The 27,687-nt window shown below is 47.6% G+C and overlaps 3 protein-coding genes across 3 annotated transcripts in view; 1 reads left to right on the top strand and 2 right to left on the bottom strand.

Moving 5' to 3' along the window:
• Nucleotides 1-27,687, top strand: part of LOC132572129 (zinc finger protein OZF-like) — a 1,123,325-nt gene that overhangs the window by 862,813 nt on the left and 232,825 nt on the right. The window lies entirely within an intron of this gene.
• The window catches only part of LOC132570915 (paternally-expressed gene 3 protein-like), a 234,642-nt gene that overhangs the window by 23,581 nt on the left and 183,374 nt on the right, over nucleotides 1-27,687 (bottom strand). The window lies entirely within an intron of this gene.
• Nucleotides 11,915-27,687, bottom strand: part of LOC132572109 (zinc finger protein 850-like) — a gene marked incomplete at its 3' end in the record, with an annotated part of 50,864 nt that continues 35,091 nt past the window's right edge. The window contains exons 4-6 of the mRNA XM_060238907.1: nucleotides 23,384-23,394; nucleotides 16,272-16,289; nucleotides 11,915-13,295 (exon numbers count right to left, since the gene is read on the bottom strand). Of these exons, the coding sequence (XP_060094890.1) occupies nucleotides 11,915-13,295; nucleotides 16,272-16,289; nucleotides 23,384-23,394 (1,410 nt within the window). The remainder of the gene's footprint in view (nucleotides 13,296-16,271; nucleotides 16,290-23,383; nucleotides 23,395-27,687) is intronic.

The following is a 27,687-nucleotide window of genomic DNA, read 5'->3' as shown; positions in this document are numbered from 1 at the left end:
GCCATTCAAAATAAAGAGTCATAAACAAGGTGACGGTAGAATTGGAACTGCCCAAAATGTTTAGTAAAATCCACCCTGTTTTTCATTGTAGCCTTCTTTGGAAAGATCCTGGAGTTACATCTTGGCACCCCTGCCCTCCAGAGCCCAAACCTATTCAAGTGAGGGGTCAAAGTCACCATGAGATGCAGGAGGTGCTAGACGCCAAGATGAAGAGGGGGGTCCTATCTTTTCTAGTATGCTGGAAATAATTCCCGCCAAGCTGTGGTGAGTGGGTCAAATCATCAGACCTAAGAGCTCCTCTTTTGCTCAAAACATTTTATCTACTGCACCCAGATAAACCCCGAGCAAGAGCTTAGGGGGGGGGCACTATGTCAGACAATGTAACCTATGCTGAAATGTATGCTTAGCTGAACTGTAGCCATCTTGAACCAATGTTACTAACCATGAGAAAAGCCCTGCATATCAAAGCGGAGAATGCAAATTGTTGTCTTATGTGAACATTCCTTCCTCCCTCCACTAACAACAGCAATTGTCCTTTGAAGATAAAGCGCCTCAGGGACGACCATTTGGCCGTCTCTGAGAAAGAACCAGCCACAGCAGATAAGAGAGAAACCCGTGTGAATCCTGGCACCTCAGTGCAGCAATGTTTTGCATTATGGCTTTGTGTAATAAATCTTTGATGTATACCCCTTAAAGCCTGATCCCAAATGCTACTGAGTATCAGTCCCAATCTTTCGTCGCTCTATGTATGGATTATCAGATAAAGCCTAACTTTGTTTCAACTTCAAAGACTGGTTGATTTAAGATCTCATTGTCTGACATTCAGACCCTCGGCCCACTGAAGTTCCAATTCTATAATTCTATGAACACATAAAGTTTCCTTACACTGAATCAGAACCCTTGGAGTCAGTATCATCTGCTCAGTCCATCATTGGCTCTCCAGGGCCTCAGGCAGACTCTTTCATTTCACCTCCTACCTGATCCTTTTCATGGGAGATGTTGGGGAGTGAACCTCGGACCTTGCATGCAAAGGAGATGCTCTGCTAGGGAGCTGCAGCCCCTCCCCAAATGGTGGGAAGGGGGTCAAAATGATGCATTGCTATTCAATATTTGGATTCATTCCACCTCACAATGGCAGCAAGTTGCACCTTTGGCACCTAGGAAAGATCCTTACCGAGAAAGGCCACGTTTCCATAGTTCTCCAGCATGACTTCCCTGTACAGAGCTCTTTGTCCCGGATCCAGCAGGGCCCACTCTGCCTCCGTGAAAGAGACGGACACCTCCTCCAAGGAAAAGGGACCCTGAAAGAAATAGAAGATTCCCTCCTCTTCAGAGATCTCACCCAGGAAGGGAGGAGTCTGGGAAGGTACAGAAAATAAGGCTTGGGATGGGTAAATGCAACAGCATTCAAAGGATCTCTCTCATGGACCCCTTGTAGAAACTGAAGGAGCAAAAGTTCCGCTGAGAAAGGAGAAGGGACCCAGGCTGTACCCCCCCTCTGCTCATCTCTCCTACCTGGATTGGAGGTGCAGCGACTGTTCCCACACCTTGGAAAAGACAACGGCTCAACAGCATCTCTTCACTGCCAGCTCCTGAGATGAGGGAGGGAGGGTGTTTGCATGTTTGTTCCCTGCTTCACACACACACTATTCTCAGGGTTGTGAAACCTTCCGCTATGTACACTCAACTCATTTTTAAAATACTTTATACTACATTATGAGAGAGGCAGAAGAGAAGCACCAGGGAGCTACAAGCCTTAGGAATTATAAATACTGCCAATGTATTTCAGACTTCCGTCAGAGTTGGGTTTGCTCTACAAGGAGGGAAACGAGGAGTGGAAATGCAATAGCATGAGATCGCACCATCCTGTTGGACCAGACATGACTAGAACAATTCTGGGGACTGCAGGGTCATAGGAATGAGCTTTCAGAGTGTCTCTGGGGCTTGCTGAGTTGCATATGTTTTATTTATTGTTACTGTAATGTTTTAAGGTTGTAAATCGCCCTGAGGCCGCCTTGCAGGATATGGCTGGGTATAAATCGCAGATTAAATTTAAATTAAATTAAACCAGGTTTTCAGCCTGACACAAGCTCAACATGACATCACATCTGTCCCATGTCCCACCCCAAGACCCTCTCCAGTGCCTGCAAGTGCTGGGCCAGAGCCTGCCATCCCTACTCCACCCCCTGCGACCCCCAGCAGCCCCCAAGATGACCCTCCAAGCACAGGCACAGAAGGAAAATGTCCCCATGATTATTGGCCCCCAGGGAGTGGTTTCAGAGCTCTGCTCCCCCAGAAGGTGCAGGGTCTCTTTCGAGGTTTGCCTGCCTTCCCCTCTCCAGGGAATCTGAGACCTTTTAGGGAAGGAAGGTGAGAGATGAATTTTTAAAGTCATGGGATAAATGGTCCTCCAGGAGTTTGTCTGATCTTTTAGAGACATCACAGTGTGTGATATTGTGTGCCACCAATTAACTCTGTGTTGCCTATAGAAATCTGCATTTCCCCCCCTGACCTGACCTCTCTACCCATCACATTCACAGGCTCCCCAGGCACAAGGAGTCCTTACCACAGGAGAGGGCATTTTGGGCACGCTCCACCGCCTGCACCCTCTGCCCCTGCTCCAAGGAAGCTCCTTCTGCCTCAGGGATTGCAGCTTCCATCTCCAAAGGTGGTCCCTGCATCTGAAACAGCAGCAAGGGGGAGGGGTAAGAGATGGAATGGAAAAGAGACCAAGGAAGGGATCCTGCCCCACTCCCAGACTCTGCACCCTCCTATCAGCAGATCTGATGAGTTATCTGCAGGGGTCAGAAATTCTCTAGCAGAAGAGGCTCTACACAATTATCCAGCAAGGAAACTTTAAGATAAGGTCAGATATTGTTGCTTAGACACACCTGGAGGGAATCCCCTCACCTGTTCTGCCTGCCTGTTCTCCTCTGCCTGGCTCAGCAGGAAACCTTCGGCCAGGGCCACCGCCTGGGAACTGGTCTCCGGCCCACATCCTCTGACCCAGCCCTGCATTTCCTGGGGCAGGAGAGTCAGGAACTGCTCCAGGATCACCAGGTCCAGGATCTGCTTCTTGGTGTGCCTCTCCGGCTTCAGCCACTGGCTGGAAAGGCCATGGAGCTGGCTGCAAACCTCTCGGGGCCCATCGGCCTCATGGTAGCGGAACTGCCAGAAGCATCCGCAATCTCCGTCTGAAGTCATGGTGTCCTTAGCCAAGATATCTGGCACAGCCCTTTCCCAGAATTCAACATCACTTCCAGGTTGGATGGGATGGGGGCTTTTCCTTGCTCCTTTGCCAGTTCCAGGTCCTGCTGGGTCCTGCTCTTCCATCTCCTTCCCCTTCTCTTGGTTCTCCTCTGTCTTTGAAAACATGCCTTTATTCACTGGGCTATGAAGAAAGCCTTCTTCCTGAGGGGATGGTGAGAGACAGACAGTGTGTGCAAAAAGGAAAATACGTACACACAAACACACAACCTTCACCCCACCCGAACCCCAAAACAAAAAGAAGCAGGGAATATACAACCAATTCATCCAGAGAATTGCCCGGGCTTGCAATTCTCCCCGCCTTCCTCCCTCCGAAGATCTAAACGCTTCTCTCCCCCCCATAAGACTTACTTCCAAGGAGACCTCCGGCTGCTGCAAGGCTTTCCCCTCCTCCTGCAGCTTCTCTGCACCCCTCCCAGTCCTCCTTCGCCCTGCAAATGCAAACCCCGCCCCTTCCCTGGGAAAAGCCTCTCCTTGCTCAGCCAATCTAGCAAGCATCTCAGTGCTTTTAACCCTCTCCGTGCTGCAGAGGAAGGAGAAAGGGTCCTGGAGGAGCTTCAGCCGGGCTGCCGTCAGCCACGCCTTGTGCTGCTCAATGGGGCTGCTCGGGAGTAACTCTGCTGCAGGGGGTTGAGCTCCTCCCGGGGTGTCCCGGGCTGCTCAGAGAAAGGAGGCTGCAGCTGGGTCCCCCCTCCTGAGTCCTCCCCCTCCTAGAATAAGGACTGTCAAACTCAATGGGGGGGGGGGGGAAGGGGGAGGTTTAGTGATGAGGGCACCAGGCTCTTCTTGGAATAGGCCATTTGGCATTTCTGCTGCCCCCCTGGAGAGAAAACCTCTTTGGTTCTCCTGGCCCTTCCTTGCAAGTCCAGGGAAATGCTGAAAGCTGCTGTGGAGTCAGGCAGGTGAGGGTGCACAGCTGGCGGGGGGGGGTAGCCAGGGGGCTTAAGGTGAAGGACCCCCGCCCTGGATTATCCCTGCCAAGGGACCCCAGGCTGGAGGAAGGGGGGTTCTCCTCCCACAGGGTCTCTGGTTGGGCTGGCCAACCTCCCAGTGAGGCCTAGAGATCTCTCCAGATTACAATTCATCCCCAAACTACAAAATGCAGATCCTCTGGAGAAGATGGCTGCCTGGGGGTGGGGCTTTCCCTCTAAGGCAGTGTGTCTCCTGGAGGACCCTCCCCTCCTCAGAAATTCCCCAGCTCAGATTTAGCCATTTCCACTCCGCCCATCTTCCAGGAGCTCCTCCCAAGTCCCTTCTCCCTCCTGTCCGCCACCCACCCACCCTGCAAGGCAGACCAGTCCCAGAGGGAAGGCTGGGCCCAGGGTCAAGTTTGAATTCAGCCCTTCCTCCAAGCAGTTTGCAAACCTGAACTATTCTCTCCCCCCACCCCCTTCTTCTCAGGGCCCTTCATTCCCTCTGCTGTGGTTGCCAACTCCAGGTTGGGGAACGCCTGGAGACTGGGGGGGGGGGGGCAGGGTTGCGGACAGGATGGGATCAATTGGGGTTTGATGCCACAGAGTCTCCCCCTCTGCAGTTGCCCTTTCCCCCAGGGGGGCTGATCTCTGCAGTCTCTAGAGAGCAGCATTGTTATTCCAGAAGATCTCCAGGTCCTCCTTGGAAGTTGCAAACCAAACAGGAGGAACACAGTAAGGCTGAGGCACTGGAGAGACCTGTGTTCAGTTAATATCATAATCAGTTAGTGACACTCAATATTCATGCACATTTGGAAAGTTCCAAAAGCTTAATGCAGAAAAACTAATCAATCCTCAAAATATATAGACAGTTCAAAGCACTAAGCACGCATTTGCATAGAATCGCATAAACGCTTGCAAAAAACATAGCAAAGATAAGATGAAACAATGCAAGATGCATGAGTCACCAGGAGAGTCCACCATTTACTGGAATTTTTCGTCCTTGCTGGAGTCTCCTGGTGACTCATCCCTCTTGCATTGTTTAATCTTACCTTTGCTATGTTTTTGCGATTCTATGTGAATAGGTGCTTAGTGCTTTGAACTTTCCGAATGTTCATAAATATTGAGTGTTACTAACTGATTATTACTATATTCACGGCACAGGGGTCTCTCCAGGGTCTCCTCCCTGGAAGTCAGCAATCCCGTCCCAGTTGAGGCACAAACCCCATGGCAGCCCCCCTCCCCAATCCCCACCCCCTCCTTCCCAGGTCTCCTGCAAGGCCCTGCCAGGAGCACAACCCCAGTGGGGCCCAAAAGGAAAGCAGCACCAGCAAAAGGGGGGTGAACTGGACTCTCCCCCTCACCCCCCCAAGCTAGGCTGGGCTTCCCTTGTTTAATTAAGAGACGTTGGGCGTGTTGCTTTTAACAGAAACTCTCTTTGGGAAATAGCTGGAATGGATTTTATAGTCACCGTTTGCACATTAAACAGAGTGATCCATTTGCCATCTTCTGTCCAGAGCTTTTGGCAGCCCTTGTCAGAATTTTAAAGCTACCAGCTGTAAAGATGTTCGGTTCAATGCACCAAAGCTGACCTGTCTTTCCCCCAGGCTGGGCCTCCTGCATGCAGCCTCTTTTGGACCACACCTGCTGTGCAGACAAGGAATGGGACCCAGCGGAGGCTATACCCAGGGACCAGGTGGCTTGACAGAAAGGGCAGAAGCAGGTGGAAAGCCCAGGATGCAATCACTCTAAAGCATCTTTAGCATGCTTATTAGAAGTATGTGAAGTTTAAACCCAAGCAAGTCACTGTTGAGTGAGTGGGACACGGCTGTAATCATATTCCAATTCTGCACAGGGCAAGGAGACCTACTACTCCAGCTCTCAGGCATCCTACAGCACTGCAGAAATATCTGGAACATGTTTTTAAAAATTGTGGGGGGAGGGGGGCACAAGCAGGTAGCCTCGCCCAGCACCCCAGATAGCCTGGCCCTGGCTGCACACGGAGGGGGAGAGAGGAATCAAACCCAGTTCTCCCACAGTGCTCTCTTCTTGGGGTCCCTAGATAAAGCTCTTCTTCCTCATCATACCAGGGACTTGAGGGCTGCAGCTTTCTCCTTCCAGGCACTTCCATGCCTTCTACCACCTGCTACAAGTGCCCGAATCTTGCCCCACAGTAGCCTCCATTTCAGCAATACCCCTTGATGTTCCTGTCTATTTCCCTGCCTTTTCCATACTGACTCTCCAAAATAATAACCTCCCTCCCTGAGCCAGAGAGGGGATTGCTATCTGGTCTCTAGATCTATGCTACCAGCCCATAGGACAGAATGGACTGACTGCATTATGTCCTACAAGCCCACAGGACAGAATGGAGTCCATTTCATCCTATGGGCCCATGGGATACAAGGCAGTCCATTCTGTCCTATGGGCTGATAAGATAAGACTAGAGCCCACTGTGTCCTACAGACCCACAGGACAGAATAGAGTCCACTCCATCATAGGAGCCAACTGTAGCCTAATTTGAAAAGCAAGAGTGAAGAGTATTTGCAGCTGGAAAAGGGGCTTCGTTCATTTTATAGTATCCGTCTGTTTATCTGCTGCTGTTGAACTGGCCCCTCCCTGCTGCGAATAAAGATTGCTTTTGTGTCAGGTGATGAGAAGTAGGTGCTGCTGTTTGTCTCATAAACATCTCTCAGTTTTCGGTTTGGTTCACAGATGATTGCTGTGGACGGTCAAACCTTCTCCCTCGTGGAGTATGTAGTTTTTCACAGGCTACTGCAAACCGCCCCCCCCCCCCTGCTCCTTGGCACTCCATCCCCTCACAAAGCGACCCTGAGCTGACCCTCCACACACCATTCCATGGGGGAAATGGTCAAGGCTCTCCCCTGTAGTTCAAGGCACCTTACAATAACAAACATTTCCCATTGGAAATGGTTTGATTCCCCACTCCTCCACTTGCACCTGCTGGAATGGCCTTGGGTCAGCCATAGCTCTGGCAGAGTTTGCCCTTGAAAGGGCCGCTGCTGTGAGAGCCCTCTCAGCCCCACCCACCTCACAGGGTGACTGTTGTGTGGGGAGAAGATACAGGAGATTGTAAGCCGCTCTGAGTCTCTGATTCAGAGAGAAGGGCGGGGTAAAAATCTGCAATTCTTCTTCTTCTTCTTCTTTTAACATCACTGATGTCTGGAGGGAATATAATCCAGGGATCCGTGAGTATAATTATTCTCACCTTCATGACACCTATACCAGAATTGATTTCATTTTAGCTTCAACTTCTTTTGTCAAAAATATGGTCTCTATTGATATAGGGTCTAGGACTATATCAGACCATTCTTGGATTACAAGTTCATTTCGTTTGTCTCCTGAAAGGGGGGAGAAACCTTCAGGGATGCTGAATAAATTTTTATTGTGTAGTGAGTCAGTCTGCACAATAATTGAGAAAAACATAAAAGAATATTTTTTTTATTTAACGCTGACTGTGGTGCTTCCCAGGAGAATGTGTGGGAGGCCTTTAAGGCCACATTAAGAGGCAGTCTGATCTCTCTTTCTTCAGCCTGTAAGAAAGAGAAAAATAAGAAATGACAGTTGCAATTGAAAATACAAACCTTAGGAAAAAAGCATATGAAGCAGGGAGGCAAACGTACTTTGAAAAAACTGAATCATGCTCGTTCTAAATTGGAATTATTGGAGACTGATTCAGTTCAGAAGGATATTATATATGCTAAGCAGAGATTTATAACTAAAACTCCAAAATTTTTGAAATTATTAATATATAGAATACAAGAAGATGAAGATACTGGATTTATATCCCGCCCTCCACTCCGAAGAGTCTCAGAGCGGCACACAATCTCCTTTCCCTTCCTCCCCCACAACAGACACCCTATGAGGTGGGTGGGGCTGAGAGGACTCTCACAGCAGCTACCCTTTCAAGGACAACCTCTGCCAGAGCTATGGCTGACCCAAGGCCATCTCAGCAGGTGCAAGTGGAGGAGTGGGGAATCAAACCTGGTTCTCCCAGATAAGAGTCCGCACACTTAACCACTACACCAAACTGGCTCTCCTACAGAAAAACAAAGCTAATACCTTGATTTATTCTATTAAAAATAAGCAAAACAAGTCAATCATTTCTTCTAAGGACATAGTGGAAGTATTTGTGAACTATTATAAACGACTCTACTCTACAACAAATCCCAAACCCCAAGGCAGTATTTAGACTCCATTAATTTTAATAGAAAACTATCCTCAGACCATCTGGGGCTGCTTGAGAAGCCAGTCACAGTTCCGGAGTTAAAAAAAAAATCTTTCTTTAATTAAAAATAATAAGGCTCCAGGAAGGGACGGATACCCAGTAGAATTCTATAAGAAGTTTAAAACAAGTCTGCTTCAGCCCTTAGTTGACATCTGTAATCATGTAATTGAATCTGGTAAGATACCCCGTTGCTGGTTGGAAGCACGTATGGTAGCCATCCATAAAATTGGTAGAGATTAAGAATACCCAACCTCATACCGATTGATTTCGGTACTCAATCACGACTTCAAGGTTTTTTCTACACTATCAGCAAGTCGTCTGAGTGCCATAATAGTTCGGTATTTGCATATGGATCAAACAAGCTTTATTCTGGGCCGAATGCTATCTGACAATGTAAGGAAAACCTTAAATTTCATCACGTATTGTAAAGCTAAAAAAGTACCTTCAGTTATATTGTCACTGGATGCGGACAAAGCGTTTGACAGAGTGGAACCAGTTTATTTACAAACTGTATTAAAGGTGATGGATTTTGGCCCTAAACGTTTAAGGTCTATAGCTGCAATATATTCAAAACCTACTGAAAGCATTAGCTTAAATGGCTATCTTTCAAAAGACTTCCCTCTTTATAGAGGAACCAGACAGGGTTGCCCCCTCTCTCATTTATTTGTTTATTATTTATTTATTACTTTAAATTTCTATCCTGCCCTCTCCGCAAGTGGACTCAGGGCAGCTAACAACATTTGCTTTATCTTTTGAACCTCTTTCCTATGTTATTTGCTCAGACACTGAAATTCATGGTATAGAAGTCAATAAAACAGTTTATAAAGCAAGTTATTTCGCAGACGATGCAGTATTTTATTTATCTCAGCCAATCTCTTCTCTGACTAACGTCATGAAAGAGATTGATAAATTTAGCACATATTCAGGGTTTGTGATCAATTACAATAAGTCTTGAAGATAAAGGCGATAATACTAAGGACAATATTTCTAAATCTTTCCCATTCAAATGGGTAAAAGAGAAATGGCGACATCTGGGAATACTTATCCCTACTAACCTTCAAAAATTATTTAGCTGCAACTTCAACCCCTTAATAGAAGAAATGCATTCCACTATTATAGACTGAGCCAAACTTTCTTTTTCCTTGATGGAAAAAATTGATCTGATTAAATCCTTTCTGTTTCCTAAATTCCTTTTTAGATTTCAAAATATTCCAATATCAATCCCTATTTTAAAAAATGGCAGAAATTAATTCTCTCATTCTTATGGAATGGGGAAAAAGCAAGGATATCCATATAACTATTAACTAGACCTACTAAAAGAGGTGGTTTAGGCCTTTCAGATCTTTATACATATATAATATCAGCTAACCTTCAGCATATAGTGTCTTATGCCAGCCCTACCCAACAGGTATCTTGGATCCAAACTGAACAGTCCTCTCTTGCCCATCCCTTTTTAAATGGTCCTTTGGAATGATAAAAAAGATAGGAGATGGCAGGAGGTACACAACCCTTATTTGAAATTCTAAGAACTGTGGGATAAAGTAAGAGGCCAGTTGGCCCCTTCAACCTCTCCCGTGATGGCATTTCTGGGGCAAACCTGGTTTGTCCCAGGAAAAGCCTCTTTAACTTTTGGGGAATGGAGAAAAACGGGCTTATATAGGTTAAATGACCTAACAATTGCAGGTAAATTAGGAACTAGGGAACAACTAGAGGAGAAACATCATATTACTATTTCATGGTTCCAATACTATCAAATCCATCAGGTTTTTCACCTTGTAATTCCACTAATTTATAAAACTAAACAACTGAATAGCTTTGAAAAAGTTCTAAAATCAGGAAGAACAAATTTGAAAGGCATTATTTCAATAATTTATACAATTTTGATGGATAAAATATGGGTGCTACCTACCTCACAGCAAAATGCATGGCAAAGGGACTGCGATACACAATTCACTGAAGACGACTGGGTTCAGATTTGGAACTCACCCCTTTTAAAGAGCAGAGCTATAAATATTTATACACAACAATTGAAACTCCTTTCACGTTGGTATTTGACTCCTTTAAAAAAATTTCAAAGTAAACTCAACAATAATGTGGAATGTTGGAAAGGGTGCGATAAGGAGGGTAACTTTCTTCATTGTTGGTGGCTACGCCCTGAAATTCAAAAATATTGGACCCGGTTGATAGCAAAAATATCCGAAATAGTTGGTTGTATGGTACCTTTAACGCCAGAATCAGTACTTTTAAATCTCTGGCCAGATAGTTTTTCCACTCCTCAACACAAAAAGCTTATTGCTTACTTGATACTGGCAGGTAAAATTTTAGTAGCTCAGAATTGGAAAAAAAAGTAGTCTTTCTACTATGGATGAATAGTTTGCGAAAGTCAGGGAGCTTATATTGCGAGATAAATTGTCCACACAGCTTTTAATCATGGAAATACTGAACTATAAGAATAACTTTATTAAAAAATGGTTTCCTTATCTTGAATATGTGAACTCAATTGCCTAAATTTTTCCTCCAGGACCTCACGACTGCATTTCCCCACATCGTTGGTGCCAACATGCACCACGACCTCTGGCTCCTCCCCAGCACTGCCTATCAGCCAATCTACAACATGCGTAATGTCTGCTACCTTCGCACCAGGCAGGCAAATCATCATACGGTCAGTACGCGGTTTTGCCACCCAGCTGTCTACTTGCCTAAGGATCGAATCACCAACTACCAAGACCCCTCCTCTCTCCCTGCCCAGGAATGGTTCCTTGGCGCGAAAGGATACCCACTCACAAACTGAAGAAGAGGTCTCTTCTGAGGGCGCATTCCCCTTAACCTCAGCATGGTGCCCTGTTCTCTCTCGACCCTCATGCTCCCTGACAGCAATGGGGCTGCCATGTTCAGACTGGGGCTCATCTAATACATCCCTGAGAGTCTTCGAGTGCGTAACTGACTGTCTCTGCTTCTCCAGGTCAGTCACCTTGGCCTCAAGGGTATGAACTCGTTCCCTGAGGACCAGGAGCTCCTTGCATCGAGCACACATCCAAGACTACTGTCCTGTGGGCAGATAGTCATACATGTGACACAGTCAAAACACTGGAAAGCCCACACCCCCCTGCTGGCATTCTACCCACTAAATCTCTTTCCACACTCCAAGCATTCAAAAGGCTTCTCCCCTGTGTGGGTTCTGATGATATTGAATGCCACTCGTACTAAATCTCATTCCACACTCCAAGCATTCAAAAGGCTTCTCCCCTGTGTGGGTTCGCTGATGTGTTTGAAGACTGCCACTCGTACTATATCTTTCCACACTTTGAGCATTCAAAAGGCTTCTCCCCTGTGTGGGTTATCTGATGCTTTTCAAGACTGCCACTCCACATGAATCTCTTTCCACACTCTGAGCATTCAAAAGGCTTCTCCTCTGTATGGATTCTCTGATGCGTTTGAAGACTTCCACTCTGACTGAATCTCTTTCTACACTCTGAGCATTCAAAGGTTTCTCCCCTGTGTGGGTTTTCTGATGATATTGAAGACTGCCACTACGACTGAATCTCTTTCCACACAATGAGCATTCAAAAGGCTTCTCTCCTGTGTGGATTCTCTGATGCGTTTGAAGATGGTAACTATCACTGAATCTCTTTCCACACTCTGAGCACTCAAAAGGCTTCTCCCCTGTGTGCATTCTCTGATGACGTTGAAGATTGCCACTCTGACTGAATCTCTTTACACACACTGAGCATTCAAAAGGCTTCACCCCTGTGTGGGTTTTCTGATGCACTTGAAGATTGGCACTCTGACTGAATCTCTTTCCACACACTGAGCATTCAAAAGGCTTCTCCCCTGTGTGGGTTCTCTGATGCGTTTGAAAACTGCCATTCTGACTGAATCTCTTTCCACACTCTGAGCATTCAAAAGGCTTCTCCCCTGTGTGGGTTCTCTGATGCTTTCGTAGACTGCCACTCGTACTGAATCTCTTTCCACACTCTGAGCATTCAAAAGGCTTCTCCCCTGTGTGGGTTCTTTGGTGCAGCTGAAGACTGCCACTCCAACTGAATCTCTTTCCACAGTCTGAGCATTCAAAAAGTTTTTCTACTGTGTGTGTTCTCTGTTGACACTGAAGACTGCCACTCCACATGAACCTCTTTCCACACTCTGAGCATTCAAAAGTCTTCTCTCTGGTGTGGGTTCTCTGGTGTGTTTGAAAACTGCCTCTCCAAATGAATGTCTTTCCACAATCTGAACATTCAAAAGGTTTCTCCCCTATGTGGGTTCTCTGATGCCTTTGAAGACTGCCACTCGTACGAAATCTCTTTCCACACTCTGAGCATTCAAAAGGCTTCTCCCCTGTATGGGTTCTCTGATGCTCTTGAAGATTGCCACTCCGACTAAATCTCTTTCCACACTCTGAGCATTCAAAAGGCTTCTCCCCTGTGTGGGTCCTCTGATGTGTTAGAAGATGGCCACTCTGGCTGAATGTCTTTCCACACTCTGAGCATTCAAAAGGCTTCTCCCCTGTGTGGGTTCTCTGATGCTTTTGAAGATGGCCACTCGTATTAAATCCCTTTCCACACTCAGAGCATTGAAAAGGCTTCTCCCCTGTGTGGGTTCTCTGATGATATTGAAGACTGCCACTCTGACTAAATCTCTTTCCACACACTGAGCATTCAAAAGGCTTCTCTCCTGTGTGGGTTCTCTGATGCTTTTGAAGATGGCCACTCGTACTAAATGTCTTTCCACACTCTGAGCATTCAAAAGGCTTCGCCCCTGTGTGCATCTTCTGATGACGTTGAAGACTGCCACTCATACCAAATCTCTTTCCACACTCTGAGCACTCAAAAGGTTTCTCCCCTGTATGGGCTTTCTGATGCTGTTGAATATTACTACTGAGACTGAATTTATGTCTTGTCTCTGAGTATTCAGGTGTCCCCTGTCTCTTTATTCTTTTATGCGCAAGAAGCTGTAATGTATTTCTGAAATACTTTCTGCACTGAATGGATTTGCTTGCTTTTATTTTCCTGTGCTTTGGAAAATGTATATTCCACTGTCTTCCGTCACGCTTCTCAGCCATACAGCCACCTTTCTTTCTCTTCACTCTGACATTTACGTTCAAGTCTTCATTTTTAACTTTATCCGGCATTTCCTGATGAAGTTTCTCACCCTCCTCATTCCTCTGATTATTGTCTCCTGGATTAAAGAGAGAGAAACTGTTAGCACTTGGGAAGGCTGGTAAGATCCAAAGGCATCTATGGGACTGCAGGAGGAAAGGACTGATGGCCCTTTGGCTTCATCCAGCTGGACTGATCTCAGCCACCCCTCCACCTTCCCCCAAGAATATCTGGTATTTAAGGATACCTCCCCCACCCATGAAGAATTTCAGCTGAACTCTTGCCCAGAAGGAGCTTCTGAGCCTCCAGATTAAGGCCTCCCTCCCTCCTTACCCACCGGCCTCTATGATTGTACCAGACCAAATGTGGCTCAGAAGGGAATCAGGAATCTCATATGGTTACTTCTGGCCTGTTCTCTTGACATAAGAGTGAAGCTCACTCACTCTGAGCCAACTCATCTGGGAAGGAAATCTGCTCTTGGGAGCCTCTAGAACAGGGTTTCCCAAACTTTTCCCTGCTTTGGCTTGGTTATTTTTACACTTCTCCTTTGTGGCCCACTAAAATTTGGGGGTGGAGACTTTGAGGGTGGAGGCGGGGGACAGGAAATGATGTACATCAAGCATAAAACTATTGCAATGTTTTGTTTAGGAAAAGTAGGTGAATAGTGGGATTTTGCAATGCAACTTTTAAAATAAAACATCAAGAAAAAGCACAAGGATCACACGGCAGAAAACTAAAAATATAAAATGCTCTCAGCCTGGGAAAACATGAAATGGTGGGGGGGGGAGGAGAGAGGGAGGAGAGAGAGAGAGAAAAAGCAAGAAAGTGAAAGAGAGAAAAAGAAAGTAAGTGAGAGAGAAAAAAGAAAGTGAGATAAAGAAAAAAAGTGAGAGAGAAAGAAAGGAAAACATGAACTGGCAGCCTGGGAAAACATGAAATGGCAGGGCATTTCAAGCTTCTTCCCCCCACCCCACCCCACCCCACTCTACTCAAATTAGCAATGGCAAGGAAGGAAGGGAGGGAGGGAGGGAAAGAGACAAGGGAAAAGACTAACTGACAGAGAGAGAGGAAGGGGAGTGGGAAATAAAGCAAATAGGGAAAAAGACTGAGTGAGTGACAGAAACAAAAAGAAAGAAAGGGAGGGAAGGGGAGAGAGTTGGAAACAGAGAAAAAAGGAAGAAAGAAAAAGGAAAGAGGAAGGAAGGAAAAGAGAGGGAAGAAGTGAAAGAAAGGGGGGACAAAAGGAAGGAAAAAAGGAAAAGAAAAAGAAAAATGGAAAGAAACAGGATGGGAGCAACTCACCTTTTAAACCACTGTCTCTAGCAGCACAAGCAGGGCTGGGTCCCCTGATCCCAGCTGGCCAAGGAACGTCAGGCCTAGTCTCCCCCCCCCCTCGCCTCCTCCTCCTTCCCTTCCCCACCCCAGGTCAGGGAAATGCCGCTCTAGCAGAACCCTGCAATCTGTCTTCAAAAGCAGGGCCGTTCTCTTTCTCCACCAGTTTCTCTTATACTTTTGGCTTCTTTTGTAGAGAGAGAGAAAGCCATCAGTCTTACATGGGGAAGGGAAGAAACTGAAGACTAGAAATTCTTCTGGAAGGTCAGCACCGCACTCCAGATCAAAGTCCAGAATCTGAACCAGTATATGCAGAATGGCACAGAATCCTAGTTCCCCCAAGGGTTACAGGCATTGTGACGGGGTCTGGTGTGATTTGTGGGTGTTCATAATTTGAGCCTCCCTGCAGTTCACATCATTTCTTTCAAGGCCAGATCCCAGAATGTAGTCATTGGTTAATCGTGGGAACCTTTATCCTGTTCTGCAAACAGGAGGGTGAGGGGATGAGGATACTCAGGGGTGGCCCAATGCCCCATGGCTCCCAAGGCAGACTCGCTGCCTGGCTCCCTCCCCCACAGCACCCCCCCACAGCCACTGAAACTTCTCCTCTTCCCTCCCTTCCCTACCCCATGTCGATTTCAATGCCAGAACTGGCTTTAGCACCACGTTCTGGCTATCTAAAGTCCTCCTTCCCCCGATCCCTTGATAAGCAGGTAAAACCGCGCCACGGGGCCGTGCTTGCAATCTGTCAGGACCAGCATCCTGAAAGGGCGCCCCCCTGCCGCTGACTCCTCCCCTCCCCACTTCCTGAATGGAAGAGGCATTGAAATTGACATGGGGTGGGGAAGGAAGGGAGGAGGAGGCGGGGGGCAATGTAGGCGTTAGCCTTGGAGGAGTGGGGGAGGTCCAATTTGCCACCGCTGCCCTGCTGACACTCTAGGCAACCGCCTAGTTTGCCTAGTGGGGGTGCCAGCCCTGCAGATGGTGGAAAATTCCATCCAGCAGGACCTTTGATTGGGTCATTCATACCACCTGATCCTAGAGAGGCAGAAACTATAATATGGGCATGGATGAGAGGGAAGCCAGGCTAACTTTATGCTCCTGGGATGCTAGTACACCTGGATGTTTCCTTTCTGCATCATGATGAATACATCTCTCTGGAGTACATTAGGCTCCCGTTGCAATACTGATGCTGAAACAAGGAGTGCCGTTTAGGTGCTTCCTATCTTAGACAGAATAGTTGGCTTTTTTTTTTGTTTTACTGTTGCTGAGCTGCAGAAACTGTGCTGTTTTGTGATGTCTTATTTTTAAATACTTAATATACTTTATTTTTAAAAGGGGTCTGTGGAAAGGAAGGACTGCATCAGTGCTTCGATCTTGTGGCCCTTTCTTACATGCCCAAGGAAATGTGACTGCCACTTAGGGGTCAGGAAGCAACTTTAGCCAAGGTTTGTGGAGGGGGTTTTTTTATGCCATCCTCTGGGCATGCAACAAGGGCAGTCCTGAATCCCCTGCATTTTGTAGGGAGTTGGACTAGATGACCCTGGAGGGGAGTTCCAATTCTATGATTCTATGAACACGTGAAGTTTCCTTAGACTGAATCAGACCCCTGGTCCCTTGGAGTCAGTATCATCCAGTCAGTCCAGCATTGGCTCTCCAGGGTCCCAGGCAGAGTCTTTCATTTCACCTCCTACCTGATCCTTTTCATCGGAGATGTTGGGGAGTGAACCTGGGACCTTTTGCATGCAAAGGAGATGCTCTGCCAGGGAGCAACAGCCCCACCCCAAGTGGTGGGAAGGGTGTCAAAATGATGCATTGCTGTTCAATATTTGGATTCATTCCTCCTCACAATGGCAGCAAGTTGCACCTTTGGCACCTTGGAAAGATCCTTACCCAGAGAGGCCACGTTCCCATAGTTCTCCAGCATGACTTCCCTGTACAGAGCTCTTTGTCCCGGATCCAGCAGGGCCCATTCTGCCTCCGTGAAAGAGATGGACACCTCCTCAAAGGAAAATGGACCCTGGAAGATAAAGAAGATTCCCTCCTCTTCAGAGATCTCACCCAGGAAGGGAGTCATAAGAACATAAGAGAAGCCATGTTGGATCAGGCCAATGGCCCATCCAGTCCAAAACTCTGTGTCACACAGTGGCCAAAAAAAATTATATATATACACACACACACACACACACATATATATACACACTGTGGCTAATAGCCACTGATGGACCTCTGCTCCATATTTTTATCCAATCCCTTCTTGAAGCTGGCTATGCTTGTAACCGCCGCCACCTCCTGTGGCAGTGAATTCCACATGTTAATTACCCTTTGGGTGAAGAAGTACTTCCTTTTATCCGTTTTAATCCGACTGCTCAGCAATTTCATCAAATGCCCATGAATTCTTGTATTGTGAGAAAGGGAGAAAAGTACTTCTTTCTGTACTTTCTACATGCAATGCATAATCTTGTAAACCTCTAGCATGTCACCCTGCAGTCGACATTTCTCCAAGCTAAAGAGCCCCAAGCGTTTTAACCTTTCTTCAACAGGAAAGTGTTCCAAACCTTTAATCCTTCTACTTGCCCTTTTCTGAACTTTTTCCAATGCTATAATATCCTTTTTGAGGTGAGGTGACCAGAATTGTATACAGTATTCCAAATGAGACCGCACCATCGATTTATACAGGGGCATTATGATACTGGCTGATTTGTTTTCAATTCCCTTCCTAATAATTCCCAGCATGGCGTTAGCCTTTTTTATTGCAATCGCACTGTCTTGACATTTTCAGTAAGTTATCTACAATGACCTCAAGATCTCTCTCTTGGTCAGTCTTTGCCAGTTCACACCCCATCAACTTGTATTTGTAGCTGGGATTTTTGGCCCCAATGTGCATTACTTTGCACTTGGCCACATTGAACCGCATCTGCCACATTGACGCCCACTCACCCAGCCTCAACAGATCCCTTTGGAGTGCCTCACAATCCTCTCTGGTTCTCACCACCCTGAACATTTCAGTGTCATCTGCAAACTTGGCTACTTCACTGCTTACTCCAAACTCCAAATCATTTATGAACAAGTTAAAGAGCATGGGACCCAGTACTGAGCCCTGTGGCACCCCACTGCTTACCGTCCTCCACTGCAAAGACTGCCCATTTATACTCACTCTCTGCTTCCTATTAATTAGCCAGCTTTTGATCCAGAAGAGGACCTGTCCTTTTACTCCATGACTCCCAAGGTTACTAAGGAGCCTTTGATGAGGAACTCTAACAAAAGCTTTCTGGAAGTCAAGGTAAACAACTGTGACGGTAAGGTATGGGTTAAACAGAAAACCAAAGAAAACTGAAGACGCACAGATCCTGCGTCTGGTGACCTGAGGATGGGGGCGAGAGTGCTCGGAACTCTCAGTGTGAGATTGACAGCTAATGGCTGAGGGAGTCAGTTAGTGGTCTGACAGAGTCTGAGAGAATTGGTCTTGGAGGGAGCTGAGACAGTGGCTGAGAAGAAAAGCTGACTGCTAGCTCTATAAACACAGCAAGGGGCTGTGTGTGACTAAAAGGAAGAGTCACCGTGAAGACCTGAACGGTCACAGACACTTATATACATCTCTTAAGATCTAGAGAGGTGGTTGAGGGAAGAGATGTGGGTCTAAAAGTTTGAAGGGCTGGGAGTAGAGGCTCCAGTCGACTAGAGAGACTTGGCACATCATACCCAAGAGGCCAGCCTATACTAGTAGTGGAGAGTGTACTATTTAGGAACTGTGAACCTGAGAGACCTAAGAAAGATATATTAGAAAGCCTGAAACAACTGAGCAACTTGTTAACTGTGAGAGATACTTTATAGCCCGTGTATATATCACCCATATCCCCAGTTTAAGTCTTTGTGTTGAAATAAATATCTGTGGTTTATGTTAAACTTCTCTGGTGCCTATAATTTGGGAAAACTGTCAAAACTGCTGCGGTCCCCTACGAAGCGAATTATATTTCCATCTGAAAACAAATACCCCGAAGAGACTAAGAGAGAGAAATCCATATCATACCCACCCCTTGAGTTTTATATAGTCCTGAGGAAAAAAGTTTTAAAGGAAGAAATGAGGAGAAAGAGGGGCTGGGGTAGCCATAAACAGCACATAGAAGCGACCCAGTGGGACCGTGAGGCGGGTGAGCCTTTGATGAGGAACTTTAACAAAAGCTTTCTGGAAGTCAAGGTAAACAACATCTATCGGGTCTCCTTTGTCCACATGTTTGTTCACCCCCTCAGAGAACTGTAACAGGTTAGTGAGGCAAGATCTTCCCTTACAGAACCCATGCTGAGTCTTCCTCAATGACTTATGTTCATCAATCTGCCTACTCATTCTGTCCTTGATAATGGCTGATAGTCGTCTGGGAAGGTACAGAAAATAAGGCTTGGGATGGGTAACTGCAACAGCATTCAAAGGCTCTCTCTCACGGACCCCTTGTAGAAACAGAAGGAGCTCCCCTGAGAAAGGAGGAGGGACCCAGGCTGTGCCCCCTCTGCTCATCTCTCCTACCTGGATTGGAAGTGCAGCAACTGTTCCCACACCGTGGAAAAGACAACGGCTCAACAGCATCTCTTCACTGCCAGGTCCTGAGATGAGGGAGGGAGAGAGGGTGTTTGCTTGTATGTTTCCTGGTTCACACACACACTATTCTCAGGGTTGTGAAACTTTCCACTATGTACACTCAACTCGTTTTTAAAATACTTTATACTACATTCTGAGAGAGGCAGAAGAGAAGCACCAGGGACTTCTGAGCCTTAGGAATTATAAATACTGCCAATGTATTTCAGACTTCAGTCAGAGTTGTGTTTGCTCTACAAGGAGGGAAATGAGGAGTGGAAATGCAATAGCATGAGATAGCACCATCCTGTTGGACCAGACATGACTAGAAAAATTCTGGGGACTGGAGGGCCATAGGAATGAGCTTTTAGAGTATCTCTGGGGCATGCTGAAGTGGAGATGTTTTATTTATTGTTATTGTAACGGTTTAATGCTGTAAGCCGCTCTGAGTCCGCCTTGCAGGATAGGGTGGGGTATAAATCGCAAATTAAAGTTAAATTAAATTAAACTAGGTTTTCAGCCTGACACAACCTCAACATGACATCACATCTGTCCCAAGTCCCACCCCAAGACCCTCTCCAGTGCCTGCAAGTGCTGGGCCAGAGCCTGCCATCCCTACTCCACCCCCCTGCGGCCCCCAGCAGCCCCCCAGATGACCCTCCAAGCACAGACACAGAAGGAAAATGTCCCCATGATTATTGGCCCCCAGGGAGTGGTTTCAGAGCTCTGCTGCCCCAGAAGGTGGATGTTCCTTTTCGAGGTTTGCCTGCCTTCCCCTCCACAGGGAATCTGAGACCTTTTAGGGAAGGAAGGTGAGAGATGAATTTTTAAAGTTATGGGATAAATGGTCCTCCAGGAGTTTGTCTGATCTTTTAGAGACATCACAGTGTGTGGATATTGAGTGCCTACAAATATCTCTGTGTTGCCTATAGAAATCTGCATTCCCCCCACTGACCTGACCTCTCTACCCGTCACATTCACAGGCTCCCCAGGCACAAGGAGTCCTTACCACAGGAGAGGGCATCTTGGGCACACTCCACCGCCTGCCCCCTCTGCCCCTGCTCCAAGGAAGCTCCTTCTGCCTCAGGGATTGCAGCTTCCATCTCCAAAGGTGGTCCCCACATCTGAAACAGCAGCAAGGGGAAGAGATGGAATGGAAGAGAGACCAAGAAATGGATCCTGCCCCACTCCCAGATTCTACACCCTCCTATCAGCAGATCTGATGTGTTATCTGCAGGGGTCAGAAAGAGGCTCTACACAATTATCTGGGAAGGAAAATTTAAGATAAGGTGAGATATCGTTGCTTGAATTAGACACACCTGGAGGGAATCCCCTCACCTGTTCTGCCTGCCTCTTCTCCTCTGCCTGACTCAGGAGGAAACCTTCGGCCAGGGCCACCGCCTGGGAACTGGTCTCTGGCCCGCATCCTCTGACCCAGCCCTGCATTTCCTGGGGCAGGAGAGTCAGGAACTGCTCCAGGATCACCAGGTCCAGGATCTGCTTCTTGGTGTGCCTCTCCGGCTTCAGCCACTGGCTGGAAAGTCCATGGAGCTGGCTGCAAACCTCTCGGGGCCCATCGGCCTCATGGTAGCGGAACTGTCGGAAACAGTGGCAACATACTTCTGAGGTCAGGGTGTTCTTAGCCAAGATCTCTGGCCCAGCCCTTTCCCAGAATTCAACACCACTCCCAGCTGGGGTGGGATCGGGGCCTTTGCTTGCTCCTTTGCCAGTTCCAGGTCCTTCTGGGTCCTGCTCTTCCATCTCCTTCCCCTTCTCTTGGTTCTCCTCTGTCTTTGAAAACATTCCTTTATTCACTGGGCTATGAAGAAAGCCTTCTTCCTGGGGGATGGAGAGAGACAGACAGTGTGTGCCAAAAGGTAAATACGTACACACCCACGACCTTCACGCCACCCAAACCCCAAAATAAAAAGAAGCAGGGAATATACAAGAAATTCATCCAGAGACTTGCCCAGGCTTGCAATGCTCCCCGCCTTCCTCCCTCCCTCGATCTAAATGCTTCTCTCCCCCATAAGACTTACTTCCAAGGAGACCTCCCGGCTGCTGCAAGGCTTTCCCCTCCTCCTGCAGCTTCTCTGCACCCCTCCCAGTCCTCCTTCGCCCTGCAAATGCAAACCCCGCCCCTTCCCTAGGAAAAGCCCCTCCCTCTCCTTGCTCGGCCTCTCTAGCAAGCAGCTCAGCGCTTTTAACCCTCTCCGTGCTGCAGAGGAAGGAGAAAGGTGTCCTGGAGGCGCTTCAGCCGGGCTGCCGTCAGCCACGCCTTGTGCTGCTCAATGGGGCTGCTCGGGAGTAACTCTGCTGCAGGGGGTTCCGCTCCTCCTCGGGTGTCCCGGGCTGCTCAGAGAAAGGAGGCTGCAGCTGGGCCCCCCCTCCTGAGTCCTCCCCCTCCTGGAATAAGGACCCTCAAACTCAATGGGGGGGGGGGAGAAAAGGGGGCGGTTTAGTGATGACGGTACCAGGCTCTTCTTGGAATAGGCCATTTGGCATTTCTGTTGCCCCCCTGGAGAGAAGGCCTCTTTGGGTCTTCTGGCCCTTCCTTGCAAGTCCAGGGAAATGCTGAAAGCCTCTGTGGAGTCAGGCAGGCGAGGGGGCACAGCTGGTGGGGGGTAGCCAGGGGGCTGAAGGTGAAGGACCCTGCCCTGGATTATCCCTGCCGAGGGACCCCAGGCTGGAGCAAGGGGGGTTCTCCTCCCGCAGGGTCCCTGCTGGGCTGGCCAACCTCCTGGTGGGGCCTGGAGATCTCTCCAGATTGCAATCCATCCCCAAACTACAAAGTGCAGATCCTCTGGAGAAGATGGCTGCCTAAGGGGGGTGGCTTTCCCTCTAAGGCAGTATGTCTCCTGGAGGACCCTCCCCTCCTCGGAAATTCCCCACCCCAGATTTAGCCATTTTCACTCTGTCCATCTTCCAGGAGTTCCACCCAAGTCCCTTCTCCCTCCTGTCCACCACCCACCCACCCTGCAAGGCAGACCAGTCCCAGAGGGAAGGCTGGGCCCAGGGAGAGTCAAGTTCGAATTCAGCCCTTCCTCCAGGCAGTTGGCAAACCTGAACCATTTTCTCCCCCCTCCCACCGCCACCTCTCTTCTCAGGGCCCTTCACTCCCTCTGCTGCGGTTGCCAACTCCAGGTTGGAGAACACCTGGAGACTGAGGGGGAGGAGGGGAGGTTGTGGATGGGATGGGATTAATTGGGGTTTGATGCCACAGAGTCCCCCCCCTGCAGTCACCCTTTCCCCCAGGGGGCTGATCTCTGGAGAGCAGCATTGTTATTCCAGAACATCTCCAGGCCCTCCCTGGAAGTTGCAAACCAAACGGGAGGAACACATAAGGCTGAGACACTGGAGAGACCTGTGTTCAGTTCATATCATAATCAGTTAGTGACACTCAATATTCACGAACAATTGGAAAGTTCCAAAACCTTAATGCAGAAAAACTAATTTGCTTACTAATCAATCCTCAAAATATATAGACAGTTTTTGCCTCCGTCTTCACTGTGGAAGATGACAACATTTTGCCCGCCCCAGAACCACTAATTTTGGAAGGGGTGTTGAAAGACCTGAGTCAGATTGAGGTGACAAAAGAGGAGGTCCTACAACTGATAGACAAATTAAAAAAACTAATAAGTCACCGGGTCCGGATGGCATACATCCGAGAGTTCTGAAAGAACTCAAAGTTGAACTTGTGGATCTTCTAACAAAAATCTGTAATCTTTCATTGAAATCTGCCTCCGTTCCTGAGGACTGGAAGGTAGCAAATGTCACCCCCATCTTTAAAAAGGGTTCCAGAGGAGATCCGGGAAATTACAGGCCAGTCAGTCTGACTTCAATACCGGGAAAGTTGGTAGAAACCATTATCAAGGACAGAATGAGTAGGCACATTGATGAACACGGGTTATTGAGGAAGACTCAGCATGGGTTCTGCAAGGGAAGATCTTGCCTCACTAACCTGTTACATTTCTTTGAGGGGGTGAACAAACATGTGGACAAAGGAGACCCGATAGATGTTGTTTACCTTGACTTCCAGAAAGCTTTTGATAAAGTTCCTAATCAAAGGCTCCTTAGAAAGCTTGAGAGTCATGGAGTAAAAGGACAGGTCGTCTTGTGGATCAAAAACTGGCTGAGTAATAGGAAGCAGAGAGTGAGTATAAATGGGCAGTCTTTGCAGTGGAGGACGGTAAGCAGTGGGGTGCCGCAGGGCTCGGTACTGGGTCCCATGCTCTTTAACTTGTTCATAAATGATTTAGAGTTGGGAGTGAGCAGTGAAGTGGCCAAGTTTGCGGATGACACTAAATTGTTCAGGGTGGTGAGAACCAGAGAGGATTGTGAGGAACTCCAAAGGGATCTGTTGAGGCTGGGTGAGTGGGCGTCAATGTGGCCAAGTGCAAAGTAATGCACATTGGGGCCAAGAATCCCAGCTACAAATACAAGTTGATGGGGTGTAAACTGGCAGAGACTGACCAAGAGAGAGATCTTGAGGTCGTGGTAGATAACTCACTGAAAATGTCAAGACAGTGTGCATTTGCAATAAAAAAGGCCAACGCCATGCTGTGAATTATTAGGAAGGGAATTGAAAACAAATCAGCCAGTATCATAATGCCCCTGTATAAATCGATGGTGCGGTCTCATTTGGAGTACTGTGTGCAGTTCTGGTAGCCGCACCTCAAAAAGGATATTATAGCATTAGAAAAAGTCCAGAGAAGGGCAACTAGAATGATTAAAGGGCTGGAGCACTTTCCCTATGAAGAAAGGTTGAAACGCTTGGGACTCTTTAGCTTGGAGAAACGTCGACTGCGGGGTGACATGATAGAGGTTTACAAGATAATGCATGGGATGGAGAAAGTAGAGAAAGAAGTACTTTTCTCCTTTTCTCACAATACAAGAATTCGTGGGCATTCGATGAAATTGCTGAGCAGACAGGTTAAAACGGATAAAAGGAAGTATTTCTTCACCCAAAGGGTGATTAACATGTGGAATTCACTGCCACAGGAGGTGGTGGCGGCCACAAGTATAGCCACCTTCAAGAGGGGTTTAGATAAAAATAAGGAGCAGAGGTCCATCAGTGGCTATTAGCCACAGTGTGCGTGTATATATAAAATTTTTTGCCACTGTGTGACACAGAGTGTTCGACTGGATGGGCCGTTGGCCTGATCCAACATGGCTTCTCTTATGGTCTTAAGCACTAAGCATGTATTCGCATAGAATCGCTTAACTGCTTACAAAAGCATAGCAAAGATAAAATTAAACAATGCGAGATGCATGAGTCACCATGAGAGACCACCATTTACTGAGATTTTTCGTCCTTGGTGGAGTCTCATGCATCTTGCATTGTTTAATCTTATCTTTGCTATGTTTTTGTGTTTATGCCATTCTATGTGAATACGTGCTTAGTGCTTTGAACTTTCCGAATGTTTATAAATATTGAGTGTTACTATTACTATATTCACGGAACAGGGGTCTCTCCAGTGTCTCCTCCCTGGAAGTCAGCAATCCCGTCCCATTTGAGGCACAAATCCCACGGCAGCCCCCCTCCCCAATCCCCACCCCCTCCTTCCCAGGTCTCCGGCAAGGCCCTGCCAGGAGCACAACCCCAGTGGGGCCCAAAAGGAAACCAGCACCAACAAAAGGGGGGTGACCTGGACTGCCACCGCCCCAGGCTAGGCTGGGCTTCCCTTGATTTGGCAAAAATTGAAGTGCCCAAATCTCGCCCCACAGTAACCTCTATTCCAGCAGTACCCCTTGATGTTCTTGTCTTCTTCCCTGCCTTTTCCACACTGACTCTCCAAAATAATAACCTCGCTCCCCGAGCCAGAGTGCACTGTTCGTAGATTGAGTTGTGCACAGAGGCCTCGATCCCCTTAAACTGCCACCCTGTCAAGGAACCCAAGCCAGGCCAGAGGTTCACAACAAAGCAGATCTCAGCAAAGTAGAGGTTTATTAAATTCTTAAAAGAACAATTTTGATATGAGGTAAAACAATCTCTGTAGTCTAGCAGCACAAAAGAGGAAAGCTAGCTTTTCTATCTAATACATTGGCACACGGTGTTAGATGGCAGAATCTGAAAAGTCTCAGCCTCAGAGTGGAGACCTAAGCGTTTCTTAGGTAGCTCTTCACTGCAATGTGACCTTAGCATAGTTCGGGCCTCAGCCCAGCAAAATCATGAAGCTAGCATGGCTTCTCTCTGGACATAGGACAGAATGGACTGCATTGTATCCTACAGGGCCCATAGGAGAGAATGGAGTCCATTCCATCATACGAGCCCTCTGTACCCGAATTTGAATAGAAAGAGTGAAGAGTATTTGCAGTTGGAAGGAGACCTGATACACTGTATAGTATGTCTGATTATCTGCTGCTGTGGATCTGGCCTCTCCCTGCTGTGAAGGAACATTCCTTTTGTGTCAGTTGATGGGAAGTGATATTGTTTGTCTCATGAACTTGTCTCTCACAGTTTACTGTTTGCTTTGCAGTAGCATTGTTATTGGGGGGGGAAGGTGGAACGGGCTATCCTGGGCTTCCTACACTGGGCCCTGAGGAGAGGCAGTAGAGGTCAGTAAGCCCCCAGGAGAACCTGTCAGCAGAGAACTGTCTCCCTCAGAAGTCAGGGGCTGTCTGGTGGGGTTCCCACCTGATGGGGCAGGCGGTGGGTGGGAGAGAGCAGAATCAGCCAGTGGCATGCCAGAGACAGAGTGTGAGCCAGTCCTGTGTAGCCCACATCCAACCAATGGAAATCCTCAGATTTGCCACCACAGTAGGGCTTTTATGATCTAAAGGTTGCACAGGATGGAGAGAGCTGACAAGGAGAACTTTCCCCCCTCTCTCAAATCACTAGAAGCATCCAATGAAGCTGACAGCAGTAGATTCAAGATGGACAAGAGGAAATAGTTTTTATACAGTGATCTTGTGCCAAAAGATGTAGTGACGGCCACAGGTATAGACAGCTTTAAAAGGGGATTACATAGATTCATGGAGGAGAGGTCTAATAATGGCTACTAGGCAGGGTGATTAAAGAGAACTTCCATGTTCAGACACAGTCAGCTTTTGAATCCTGAAGTGCCAAGAGGCACTATCAAAGGAAGACCTCAGAAGCAGTCACTCACCTTAGCAACGAGAGGATTGCCGTGGATGGCCAACTCTTCCCCCTTGTGCAAAATGCAGCTTTCAACCAGCTGCTGCAGCACCTGGCTCCTTGGCACTCCATCCTCTTGCAAAGGACCCTAAGCTGGCCCACCAAGCACAACAGTCAAGGCACTCCCTTGCAGTTCAAGGCAGCTTGCAATAATAGTTAAACATTGCCAGATGAAGTTCAAAGTACAGGGACAAGCGTCATAATTATCCCCCTGGCTCCCTTCAGAGATAACTGAAATCCAACCCCCTCCGCCTCCATAAAAGCCCTGGCAAACCAGCAGACCTTGTAGCCCCTCCTGAAGATCTCTGAGGTGGGATCCACGCCCACTTCTTCAGGAAGACCCGCCCACAGAGGCAGAGCAACGATGCAAAAGGTCCGGGCCCAGATAACTGGCAGAGGGGCTGTGTGTGCCAAAACATCAGCATTTTGGTTCTTGTGAGAACGTTTCTGAGCTCCTCTATGATTTTGGGATGCTGATTCAGCTATCCAAATTGAAGGGGACTGTCCCTTTTGGTGACTCCCTTCTCCAAACCACGTGACTCTGGGGAGAGAGTGAACTGTGCCTTTGGCGATCCCGTCCATGGAGTTGTGTGGGTTGGCGAAGGAAGGGATTGAGAGGGACAGTCCCTTCAAGTGCCTTTGCACCACCCCCCTCCATTGGGAAAAATGGAGGAAGAGGGCACCTTCTTTAGGTCCCATAAATTGGATTCCTGGTCCAGCCTTTTGTACACTTGGCAGAGGGGGGCTGAGGAGAGGCACAAGCATGATGGAGCAAATTTGGTACCAATTATTTTAAAAAACAGCCCCCCCCCCCCAAGAGTGCCAGATATCCCTGGATCAATTCTGAATCATATCTTATGGGGCCCATTGAACTTTCTGAGTTCTTTGGTTAGGGAACGCAATCTTTTTCTTTCAGACCAAAGTAATCCTACTGCCAGAATGCTTTCGGCTTCGAAGGACCCCAAAAAGCTCACAGCAGGCAGAACTAGGGAGGGAACAGGGTTGAGAAATGCCTCTTTAGAACTGCTCCTCAGATAAAAGAGTTTGTAAATTAAGGATGCCGGCTGGTTACACTAGATCTACACCAGCAGCAGAGAGGCTATAGGTTTCTGTTACCTTAAAAAGGT

The sequence above is a fragment of the Heteronotia binoei genome, chromosome 5 (genome assembly GCF_032191835.1).
Source record: "Heteronotia binoei isolate CCM8104 ecotype False Entrance Well chromosome 5, APGP_CSIRO_Hbin_v1, whole genome shotgun sequence".
In the NCBI taxonomy this organism is placed as follows: domain Eukaryota; kingdom Metazoa; phylum Chordata; class Lepidosauria; order Squamata; family Gekkonidae; genus Heteronotia; species Heteronotia binoei.
Note: the sequence above shows the minus strand (reverse complement) of the source record. Positions and strands in the feature narration are given on the sequence as shown.